A 12670-nucleotide genomic window follows, 5' to 3' on the forward strand; every position below is an offset into this window, starting at 1 on the left:
TACAGTCTTCATGAAACAAGAAAAAGCAAGAAAACAAGAAACAAAGATGTGTCTGAAATTAGCTATTCATGCAATTAATGCATTATGCTCATAAATATTGTATTAGTATTGTGAAACGTTGTAGTAAATAGTTAAAGAAACTTATTAAAGCATTTATCAAAAATTCATTACAGTGTCAGTATTAGGTCTGGAGAATATTGTTATAGTTCTTTCATTAGAAAATGAAACAAAGTATAATAAAAAAGAACAATATTCACTCAAAACAATGAGTGTAGGAAATCTTGTGTGATTAAATCCATTTTTTTTGAAGGAGAGGAAATATTCACCAAGCTTTGCTCACACATTAACCCAAAGTGTCATTCGGTTTGCAGTAAAAAATAATGAGTTTCCGTGTTATTCCTGGAAAATGTTAAATGCAGTTGGTGATTTCTTTCATTGAAATAATAAAACAGAATCTAGAGTGTTCTTAGTATTAATATGCTGTAATTCTTCAACTCCATATAAAAAAAAAAGTTTAAAGGGAATATTTACTCAAGATTAAACAAGCAAATATATCAGCAAAATACACTGAAAATGTTGCCTTTGTACAGTCAGGTATTTATATTATAAACTAGACAAGTAAATTAATTATTAGTTGAATGCTAAAGTTATGCATTTTTTTACATTTTTCTAAAGTATGATAAATGAGTGAACCCTTTAAAGGGATATGAAATAAGTGTTCCTTTAGTAAAACAACATAAGTTAACATAAAAAAGAAACAGATTTTGTTAAAAATAGCAAACAACTTACTTCTTGCTAAATGAGCACTTAGAACTAATCAGTGTAGTCATTGCCAGCAACTAGATAAGAGAGCTGGCATTGCATAACTTAAGTTCTACTGTCACATGATGCAGCAAAAGCCCTCTACTGAGCATGGGCAGTAAACGGACTGCAGCTAGAGCACATCCCAGGAAAAACTGATTATTTGCCTTCCTGAAGACACTACAGCCCCCTTGAAGAGCTGTGACAGGAAGTAATGTATTTTTCACAAAGGAAGTTTAAAAAATTAACAAATAAAATATTTTAAAATGATTAATTATACATATTGCAATGATTTATATTAGGTATAACCCACTGCTTAGTGATTTTTCATTATGTTCATATGTTAATATGTTCAGATGGTTAAAACTGGTTCTCTAAAGACAGGAAAGGTGTCCTGTTTACACTATTCAATAACGATCCAGCATTTTCATTGTTAGTTTAATGATTCCTGTGTCAGCTAGTAAGTATGTATCTGCTAATATCCACTGATTATTTATTCAAGGGACCCTAAACGCTTGGAATTACAGAATATATTTGTTGTTTGGCTATAGGATAGCATACTAGGCAAGTCTAACATTTTAAAAACAAATTAATACCTTGTTTGCTGCAATTGTTTTTCAAAAGCCAAAATCAACCAACCTCTTGCCTTAATTAAATAAGCCAATCCAAACTTTTTATCTGAGTAGACAGTTTGCAAACACTGCTTTGTTTTTTAGTTTGTTATCTGATAACTGCTACTGAGGACTGTGCACAATGAATTGTAAGGCTTAAATGACATCTCATAGGGGCCTATCTATCAAGCTCTGAACTTGTGTTCGCCACAAAGACCGCTGCTCCATAACCCTGTCCGCCTGCTCTGAGCAGGAATCGCCGGAATTTAACCCGATCGAGTACGATCGGGTTGATTGACACCCCCTGCTGGTGGCCCATTGGCCGCAAGTCTGCAGGGGGCGGCGTTGCACCAGCAGCTCACAAGAACTGCTGGTGCAATGCTGAATACGTAGAGTGTATTGCTCTCCGCATTCAGCGATGTCTTGTGGACCTGATCCGAACTGTCGGATCAGGTCCGCAAGACATTTGATAAATAGGCCCCATAGTGTTCCTTTCAGTTTCCTGCTGTATGACATTTCTTATTAATTTAGTCACATCATTTATTCAGTTTTCATAGCTATAAGAATAATTAGCCAGACAGCGCCAATTAGGTAGGGTCGCCATCTTTAGTTCAGGTCAAACCCGAAAACTCTTGCTCCGTGCACAGCACTGCAAAAAATGTACAGTACTATACTATATATAATAGCACATAAACAAAAACTCGCATTTAGATATTCACATTCTCACAAACTTTATCTCATACACACACTCTCTTACACGTGCTCACACCTTCACACACACTTTAACATACACTCTAGCACAGTCACACACACTCTAACACAGTCACACACACTCTAACACAGTCACACACACTCTCACTCTCTCACACACACTCTAACATAGTCACACACACTCTCGCTCTCTCACACACACTCTAACACAGTCACACACACTCTAACATAGTCACACACACTCTCGCTCTCTCACACACACTCTAACACAGTCACACACACTCTAACATAGTCACACACACTCTCGCTCTCTCCCACACACTCTAACACAGTCACACACACTCTTGCTCTCACATACACGCTCTTTCTCTCTTACACACACACAAACCCCCAAACGCTTTCTCACACATACTCACTCTCACATACTAACACACACAATCTTACACACATTTTCTCTCTCACACACACACAAATACACTAATTCTTTCACACACAGACTCACACACACAGGAAGTAACACAAAGACACAAACACTCACACACACAAAGACACTTACACACAGACACCTCTCGCATACTCAGACACACTCCCACACAAAGACACACACGTAAGATTAAAATAACTGTAGGCATGTGCAGTAAGGATATAATAAACCTTGTGACTAGACAAAAGCAAATACTACCACTATATTTTATAAAAGAAACAAACAAGTTTTTTCTCACAAGGGGCCTGATATTTAAAACCTCACCACTCAGGTGAGATATTCTAAGAAATCTCGTCAGTACAGCGAGACACTTAAAATATAGAAACAGAAAGTTTAACTCGAGACATTTTTATATTGCTATGTAGTGTTCTTTACGTGAAACAGAGACTACTAAAATTAAAATACAAGGTCTAAAAAAAATGCCAAAGATTTTGCGTGATTTCTTTCCATGCTGGTGAAGTTTTGAATATCAGGCCCAAGATACCAGCTGAATAGCTTTCACATTTATTTTTTTAACTGTTTTGGGCATTGATAAATCTCCAGAATAAGACAATTCCAGAGGTCCTTTCCTGTAATTAAGGTCTCTTTATAAAGGCACATACAAAAAAAATAAAACATTTTTTGCTGCACAGTGTATTTTTCAGTAATAGACCCACACCCTGTTTATTCAGTGGCTTGTAATAAAACAAATCCTATAAATAGCATGCCCTTACCCAGTAGCATTATAGTACTGCTAACACAAAATGATGTGGTCAGATTATCCAATCAGAGAGTCTCGCTGCTGCTGGCGATTTTCTGATGTGTCTTTATCCTTTTATGGGGCCATACCTAGGGGTAGATTTATTATATGTCGGACATGATCCGCTGTACCGGGTCATGTCCGCCCGACATCGCTAAATGCCCACAGCATATGCTGTCGGCATTTAACATTGCACAAGCATTTCTGGTGAAATGCTTGTGCAATGCCGCCCCCTGCACATTTGCGGCCAATCGGCCACTAGCAGGGGGTGTCAATCATCCTGATCATATCCGATCAGGATGATTGCAGTCCGTTACCTCAGAGAGGGCAGATGAGTTAAAGAGACACTGAACCCAATTTTTTTCTTTTGTGATTCAGATAGAGCATGCATTTTTTTAAGCAACTTTCTGATTTACGCCTATTATCAATTTTTCTTCATTCTCTTGCTATCTTTATTTGAATAAAAAGGAATCTAAGTTTTTTTCTTGGTTCAGTAGTCTGGACAACACTTTTTTATTCGTGGATGAATTTATCCACCAATCAGCAAGGACAACCCAGGTTGTTCACCAAAAATGGGCCAGCATCTAACTTACGTTCTTGCATTTCAAATAAAGATACCAAGAGAATAAAGAAAATTTGATAATAGGATTAAATTAGAAAGTTGCTTAAAATTGCATGCTCTATCTGAATCACAAAAGAAAAAAATTGGGTTCAGTGTCCCTTTAAGGAGCAGCGGTCTTATAACCAATGCTTCTTAAGGTTTGTTTCTGGTGAGCCTAAAGGCTTTAAAAAAAACAGGGGATAAACTGTTCTAGTATATGTATATACATTTTTTCTTTTAAAGGGTCAGTAAAGACTGTGAGATTGTAATATAACATGCTTAAGTAAACATAATAAAATAACTTTGCATTATATTTTATTATTCTTTTTGCACACTTAAGTCTAAAAAACATTGAAAAACAATTGCAGAAAGCAAGGTATTATTCTGTTCTAATAATGTTCTGGCTCTGCTGGTATGTTTATCTATCAAACGTCTGCAGAAAAAAATTCTAATTACAAGGTGTTTATTGTACTTTTTGGAGGGTTTGAAGAATACTTTTGAACATACTTCAGAGTCCAAAGGATTTCCATATGCTGTCTATTACTGGTGCTATGAAATAATCAGAGCTTTAAGGGATCTGCCACTTGGGAATATAAATAGTCAGTTTGTAAATGTGAAATAGTATTAAAACACTAATTTCAACCAGTACTAACATGACAGCGTTTATTAAATTTAGAAGGGCAGTTTTGTTACTAATTAAATAAGGCCTATGCAATACTCCTAGCAGTATTTAACACGGCACTTTATTGAAATATTCGCTGCTTAAAAATCTAATAACAGCTTGCAGCACCGGGATAGATTTTTGCTTGTATGAGTTGATAACAGCGGTATTTGCGGTTTAAACCTTTCACTGCCATCTGATCCTCCACAAAACATGCAGGGAAAAAAACATAGATAGAACTAAACCGAGAAAAAACCCCATTATTAATGCCGTTCACATATGTAATTGAACAATGGTAGTAAATCTTACCTCTTTCTGAGCTTACAACATTTAATATTATTTCTTCCCGTAGGCACTGAATTGTCGATCATCGGTATGAAATTATCTAGAATGGCTGTAATCTTTAAGAAGTCTGCATGAAATACTCATTTTGCAAGTTCTATGCTCTCACAGAAAGAAGATATTGCTGTGGGACTTGGTTGCTTATCTTTTCTTGCCATACTTAGCGCCCGATGATCTAAAGGTTTCTGGGCTGACGAGATTATTAAAGAATGTTCGCCAGTAAATTTTATTTCCCTGGTGGAATGATCTAAAGTCACTTTTTACCCTGAAAACAGGGTGTCTTCTAAGGGGCGTTTTAGTATGGGGAGGAGATGCATACATTGCAAACGTGCACAATAACATTTGTAATTTATAAATGATAGAAAATTAATAATTGAACAATTCACACAAAAATATGCAGGGACTTTGTCTCTCAGTCTGTCAGAGTCTTTCACAGCTTAAAAAGGACAACTAAAACTTTGAAGACTATGGCCCAGATTTAACAACGAGCGGGCGCCCCAGGGGCATGCATTTTCGCCTCTGTCATCCCTGCATTGCGTCTAGCGGACAGCAATACTTTGCCCACATTTTTCATTGCACACTACAGTAAGTGTGTGCAACGCTGCCCCCTACAGACAATCGCGTGCGAGCAAGGGCTGTCAATCTCCAAGTCGGAAAAGTCTTTTTGGATAGAAATACGCCACATAACAGTTGGTGTAGTGAGTTAAGAAGCAGCTGTCTGATGAACGCTGTTTCTTAACTTTCGGCTGGAGGCTCATTCGTGCGAACCTGCAGCTGACAGGGTTCTGAAGCTGCTATTGCAGAGCTATATAAATGGAGCCCTTTAATTACAAGATATTTACTGTCCCTTTAAATTCTCTCTCAAAACCTACTTTAGAGAAGATTACCCACAATCCTTGTAGAGCTTATCACACATCAAATGGAATTAAATCTTATTTTCTGATTTGGAATAGTATCTACCTATCACCTGGCTTATAATACACTCACCAAATTCTACTTTCCTACCTTCTCCAACTACCACTTACATTGTAAGCTTTCTAGGACATAGCCTTCTAATCATACTGTTGAAGTCTGCCTTTCCCGGGCTTGCATTTATTTTTTGAAACACCCCCCCCCCCCCCCGTATAGCAATAAACTGCAAATAAAGATTCTAATAACATTAATAATAACAAAGATGGTGGTATCGCTCTTTTCCCTGAATCAAGGAGCGAAGGAGGTAAGTAGTGCAGCGATATATATGTATATGCATATAAACATATATATTTATATGTTAATATGTGTATATACACATTATTAACACGTATATCATTAAAATATCAATAAAAACGCTCGCCCATCAATAGTCATCTCCATAAATAAATTCTTGACCAATTACTTTAGCTGCTTTTAGCTTAAGAAGACACGTATTTAGAATTGTGGAAATGTAAACTGGAATTTAAAGTGTAAATCCTTATGAATATATTTATGAAAGATTTTTCATATTTCTCATCGCTGGTGCTATGCACTTCAAACAAACTATTGTCTTTGAAGTACAAATGTTTTAATTAAAATACTATTTCTTTTTTCTAGAATAGAAAATGGAATACTGAGAAAACAAATATTTATGCATATCCACATTTATTTAGTTTACACTGAATTTGTGTAAACTGTACTTAATATGCAAAGCAGTGATCTTTAAGAGACAAAGAGCCTGAGAACAACTTACTCTATGGGCTGCATTTATCATTTAGTGGGAGGACGAGGTTCGCTATCATGAACTATGTCTGCCAAGCCTTACGGCAAGCAGGTGGCAGTATGCTGCCCACACTTGCACAATCTGCTGTGCAGTGACGCCCCCTGCTTGCGTGCAAGAGGGGGCTGTCAATCATCCGGATCTTACTGCAATCCTCCACACTTTAGGTGGCGTAGAGGTTTAGTAGTGCTACTTAACTAGAATTTCAGGCTTGCTCTGAGCAAGCCTGAAATGCCAGGGTTCCAACACTGCTATAGCAACTTGATAAATGAAGCCCTATATACTGCTACAAGAGTCTATGTTCCCTAATCATCTTGGAATCCCTGTTGATCCTGCCAGGTATCGGGGATATTTTCAGGATTCAGATAGAGCATATCATTTTAAACAACTTTCCATTTTACTTCTATTATCAAATTTGCTTCATTCCCTTGTTTGAAAAACATTTATAGGAAGCAATGTCAATGGTAAATGTTAGAGCATTCATTCAGTAACGTAGACAAAGATTCACACAGTGATTGGTGGCTATGTACATAACCAATTATGATAAGCTGTGTTCATCTCAAGTTCAGTAGTATGTTGCTTTTTTAACACTTTATAAAATAATTTCAATTGCAGAACAGATATCAAAGAGAACATTTGCTGTACCAAAATTCCAGTTGCCTATAGCTACCCTTTACCTCCCCCACCTGCCACTTTTTGACTAGCAACAGGAACTGAGAAAAGTAAAATAACAAACAAACAAAAAAAACCATAACATGCTGTAGTAAAATAATTACATATAATATTTTATTGGGAGACGCTTAAAACAAGACTCAATATAGCCTCTTATTACTAGAAATTTTTTATATTACACAAATTGATTTTGCGCTTTCAGATAAATGTAATCCATATTTTTTAATATACAGGGCAAAGGTTTCTCATTAAATGAATTACATTAGTTGAAGAGGTTTTGACACAGACAACCAGGCACAGAATAATGGTGTGCCTTTTTGACCCACAGAATTCTTTAATCATTTTATACAATACCTGAAAAGGTTTTACCTGTGTTAGAAACTCTTGTACGGTTACGTAATCTGATGCTCAGTTCCTGAGGTTGCAAGTGTGACAGAGGAGATATTGTGTGCGTGCTTTGCCCATAAAACATTTAAAACTGAAATAGTAGAAATAAATCCATTATAGCCATGTGCATTGAGAAAGAAGTGAGAGAAAAGGCATTCAGATAAAAGATAAATGCTTTCCTTAACGTGCAAGTGGAAAATAGCTCAACTAATTTGGTTTTGTAATGGTTTGCATATGTAACTCTTGGGCAAGAAATGTTGAAATGCCTTCTTATTTCTAAAATAATACAAAACCAAGATATGCAATAAAATCATATTTAATACAAAATGTGTTTCACTTCCTTTTAGTGAACCATAAAAGTGAGCTATGGTATTTTTTTTGGACGGTGCAGTTATTTTGATTATTTATAACAATAGCAAGATTTTCCTCTCTGAATCTGTGAATATATTTTACCCATTTCCACAGCCACTAATCTATGAACTGTAATTTATTCTCCAAAATATAATGTCTTGTTAGAAATTGGTTCCCTACCTTTCTCTGCCGTTTGTGCTTATAGGGCAGGTAAAACAGTTTTCTGGATGCCATGTTGGTATTAAAATGGATTGAACCTCAACACTCTTCCCTACTTTTGTTGAAATACATTTTGCATTTTTAAATAATGACTGTCAATAAGATTTTGTATTAAACAATGCTGATTACTGTATATTTGCTGTTCAGAAAATATCCAAGTATGAATTATAAGGAAAAATAATAATTTAGTATTTTTAAGGAAATTGAATGCAATTCAAATATTTTCTTAAAGGGACATGACTCACCATGTAATTACAAGACTTTGGGGAATTGACATACCAAGTGAATGTGAAAACATCCAGAATACATTAATACTAATTTGATGCAATTTTTTTTTTTATGGCCAAACCATTGCATCAATTAAATACAAGCAGTAGTGCAATAATAAAACAATTTACATCCTTTTCTTTTTGCACATTTGGTGAAATTCTATTAGATGTTTGTTGTAAATTAAAAACGTGATAAAGATGCCTTTGCCAAATTATTTTTAATACTTAAATCTGATTTCTATTCAGAAAAGAGATATAGCACTAAACTCCTTTTCTGTTTTTTTTCTTTAGATGCATCATCCTATTCAGATGAAACCTGCAGACAGTGAAAAGTCAAATGGTAAGTTGTCAATAAAAATAGCTTCTTGACATGGTCACCAGTTCTAGTGATAAATGACCTTATCTGTACCTAAAGGGACAATGTGCTCTAAAATAGTTTTCCTTTGTGTGCTATAAATGACTTGTTATACCTAGTGCAACATTTTTATTTTTATATTTAAAATAACTGTTTGTGCTTATTAAACCCATCACCTGCTGTTCTCCAGGACATGTCCATAATAATGGGCTAAGCCTGCAAGTAAAGCAGACCTGGTAATGTTATGCATGCTAGGTATTAAAATGCTAATTATGGCTGAGGGTTGAATGAGCACAACCAGCTATTTCAGATACCAAAATGTATATCTCCCTCCTACACCTCCCCCCACTGGGTTAATGAGCAAACACACTCCAGCAGATAAAGTGGACCAATGGGAACACACTAAAGGGAGGAAAACCAAGGAGAACAAGTGTAAGCAGATTCATTTGGTAATAGAGATAAATTAGAACTTTTTTTAGTTGTGCCCTTTATCTTAATCCCAAAACTTTATTTGTTACTTAAAAATACCTTGAACTCCTAAAAACATATTTAAACAACAGCAGTACATTGGAGTTCCATCATATGCGATTGGCACCTTCCCTTTAATTTCTGTGACCCATTTACTAATAAATACCTTTCTAGTAACTCATTAAATCAGTATGAGATTATGATAAGCATTCAATTAAATTAAAAAGTAAAGTTGAAGTAAAATACAGAACAAAATGACCAAAAACAGCACCCTTGCTGCCTTTCTTAGAATAATGTTGTTCTAATCCAGAGATGCCCAAATCCCATATTCAAAGTCTACTAGTGGTGCAGGTTTTAGTTTTGTCTCTGCTTGAAAATAAGTGGCTATTTATCCTAAAACCAGGAACACATGCATAAAAGCTCCCCGATGTAGGATTACCACCGTAATAAGAGGCTATTTTGTATCTGTAAAATGTATCCTAAAACCAGGAACACATGCATAAAAGCTCCCCGATGTAGGATTACCACCGTAATAAGAGGCTATTTTGTATCTGTAAAATGTACCCTAAAACCAGGAACACATGCATAAAAGCTCCCCGATGTAGGATTACCACCGTAATAAGTGGCTATTTTATATCTGTAAAATGTACCTTAAAACCAGGAACACAATGCATAAAAGCTCCCCGATGTAGGATTACCACTGTAATAAGTGGCTATTTTGTATCTGTAAAATGTATCCTAAAACCAGGAACACACGCATAAAAGCTCCCCGATGTAGGATTACCACCGTAATAAGTGGCTATTTTGTATCTGTAAAATGTACCCTAAAACAAGGAACACACGCATAAAAGCTTCCCGATGTAGGATTACCACCGTAATAAGTGGCTATTTTGTATCTGTAAAATGTACCCTAAAACCAGGAACACACGCATAAAAGCTCCCCGATGTAGGATTACCACCGTAATAAGTGGCTATTTTGTATCTGTAAAATGTATCCTAAAACCAGGAACACACGCATAAAAGCTCCCCGATGTAGGATTACCACCGTAATAAGTGGCTATTTTGTATCTGTAAAATGTATCCTAAAACCAGGAACACACGCATAAAAGCTCCCCGATGTAGGATTACCACCGTAATAAGTGGCTATTTTGTATCTGTAAAATGTACCTTAAAACCAGGAACACGCGCATAAAAGCTCCCCGATGCAGGATTACCACCGTAATAAGTGGCTATTTTGTGTCTGTAAAATGTACCCTAAAACCAGGAACACACGCATAAAAGCTCCCCGATGTAGGATTACCACCGTAATAAGTGGCTATTTTGTATCTGTAAAATGTACCCTAAAACCAGGAATACACGCATAAAAGCTCCCCGATGTAGGATTACCACCGTAATAAGTGGCTATTTTGTATCTGTAAAATGTACCCTAAAACCAGGAACACATGCATAAAAGCTCCCCGATGTAGGATTACCACCGTAATAAGTGGCTATTTTGTATCTGTAAAATGTATCCTAAAACCAGGAACACACGCATAAAAGCTCCCCGATGTAGGATTACCACCGTAATAAGTGGCTATTTTGTATCTGTAAATGTATCCTAAAACCAGGAACACATGCATAAAAGCTCCCCGATGTAGGATTACCACCGTAATAAGTGGCTATTTTGTATCTGTAAAATGTATCCTAAAACCAGGAACACATGCATAAAAGCTCCCCGATGTAGGATTACCACCGTAATAAGTGGCTATTTTGTATCTGTAAAATGTACCCTATAACCAGGAACACACGCATAAAAGCTCCCCGATGTAGGATTACCACCGTAATAAGTGGCTATTTTGTATCTGTAAAATGTACCCTAGAACCAGGAACACACGCATAAAAGCTCCCCGATGTAGGATTACCACCATAATAAGTGGCTATTTTGTATCTGTAAAATGTATCCTAGAACCAGGAACACATGCATAAAAGCTCCCCGATGTAGGATTACCACCATAATAAGTGGCTATTTTGTATCTGTAAAATGTATCCTAAAACCAGGAACACATGCATAAAAGCTCCCCGATGTAGGATTACCACCGTAATAAGTGGCTATTTTGTATCTGTAAAATGTATCCTAAAACCAGGAACACATGCATAAAAGCTCCTCGATGTAGGATTACCACCGTAATAAGTGGCTATTTTGTATCTGTAAAATGTATCCTATAACCAGGAACACACGCATAAAAGCTCCCCGATGTAGGATTACCACCATAATAAGTGGCTATTTGGTATCTGTAAATTGTACCCTAGAACCAGGAACACGCGCATAAAAGCTCCCCGATGTAGGATTACCACCGAAATCATATTTTCCTGGACAGCTTTGAATTATAATTGCTGTAGGGTGTACAGGGAGGAACATACACTGTGCCAGGCTCTTGATTTACAGTTCTGTGGAGACTTACGCTAACCTCTTAGAGCTCTGTGCAGGGTCCAACATGACACTTACCTCATAGAGCTCTGTGCAGGGGCCAGGATGACACTTACCTCTTAGAGCTCTGTGCAGGGGCCAGGATGACACTTACCTCTTAGAGCTCTGTGCAGGGGCCAAGATTACACTTACCTAATAGAGCTCTGTGCAGGGGCCAAGATGACACTTACCTCATAGAGCTCTGTGCAGGGGCCAGGATGACACTTACCTCTTAGAGCTCTGTGCAGGGGCCAGGATGACACTTACCTCTTAGAGCTCTGTGCAGGGGCCAGGATGACACTTACCTCATAGAGCTCTGTGCAGGGGCCAGGATGACACTTACCTCTTAGAGCTCTGTGCAGGGGCCAGGATGACACTTACCTCTTAGAGCTCTGTGCAGGGGCCAGGATGACACTTACCTCTTAGAGCTCTGTGTAGGGGCCAGGATGACACTTACCTCTTAGAGCTCTGTGAAGGGGCCAGGATGACACTTACCTCTTAGAGCTCTGTGCAGGGGCCAGGATGACACTTACCTCTTAGAGCTCTGTGTAGGGGCCAGGATGACACTTACCTCTTAGAGCTCTGTGCAGGGGCCAGGATGACACTTACCTCTTAGAGCTCTGTGCAGGGGCCAGGATGACACTTACCTCTTAGAGCTCTGTGCAGGGGCCAAGATTACACTTACCTAATAGAGCTCTGTGCAGGGGCCAGGATGACACTTACCTCTTAGAGCTCTGTGCAGGGGCCAGGATGACACTTACCTCTTAGAGCTCTGTGCAGGGGCTAGGATGACACTTACCTCTTAGAGCTCTGTGCAGGGG

At 37.4% G+C, this 12670-nt stretch overlaps 1 protein-coding gene across 19 annotated transcripts in view; it reads left to right on the forward strand.

Moving 5' to 3' along the window:
• CELF2 (CUGBP Elav-like family member 2) overlaps positions 1-12670 on the forward strand; it is a 639346-nt gene that overhangs the window by 450603 nt on the left and 176073 nt on the right. For all 19 annotated transcript variants that reach the window (XM_053716441.1, XM_053716446.1, XM_053716442.1 and 16 more), the window contains exon 4: positions 8872-8920. In XM_053716441.1, coding sequence (XP_053572416.1) covers positions 8872-8920 — 49 coding nt within the window. The remainder of the gene's footprint in view (positions 1-8871; positions 8921-12670) is intronic.

Source organism: Bombina bombina, chromosome 6 (assembly GCF_027579735.1).
Source record: "Bombina bombina isolate aBomBom1 chromosome 6, aBomBom1.pri, whole genome shotgun sequence".
Classification (NCBI taxonomy): domain Eukaryota; kingdom Metazoa; phylum Chordata; class Amphibia; order Anura; family Bombinatoridae; genus Bombina; species Bombina bombina.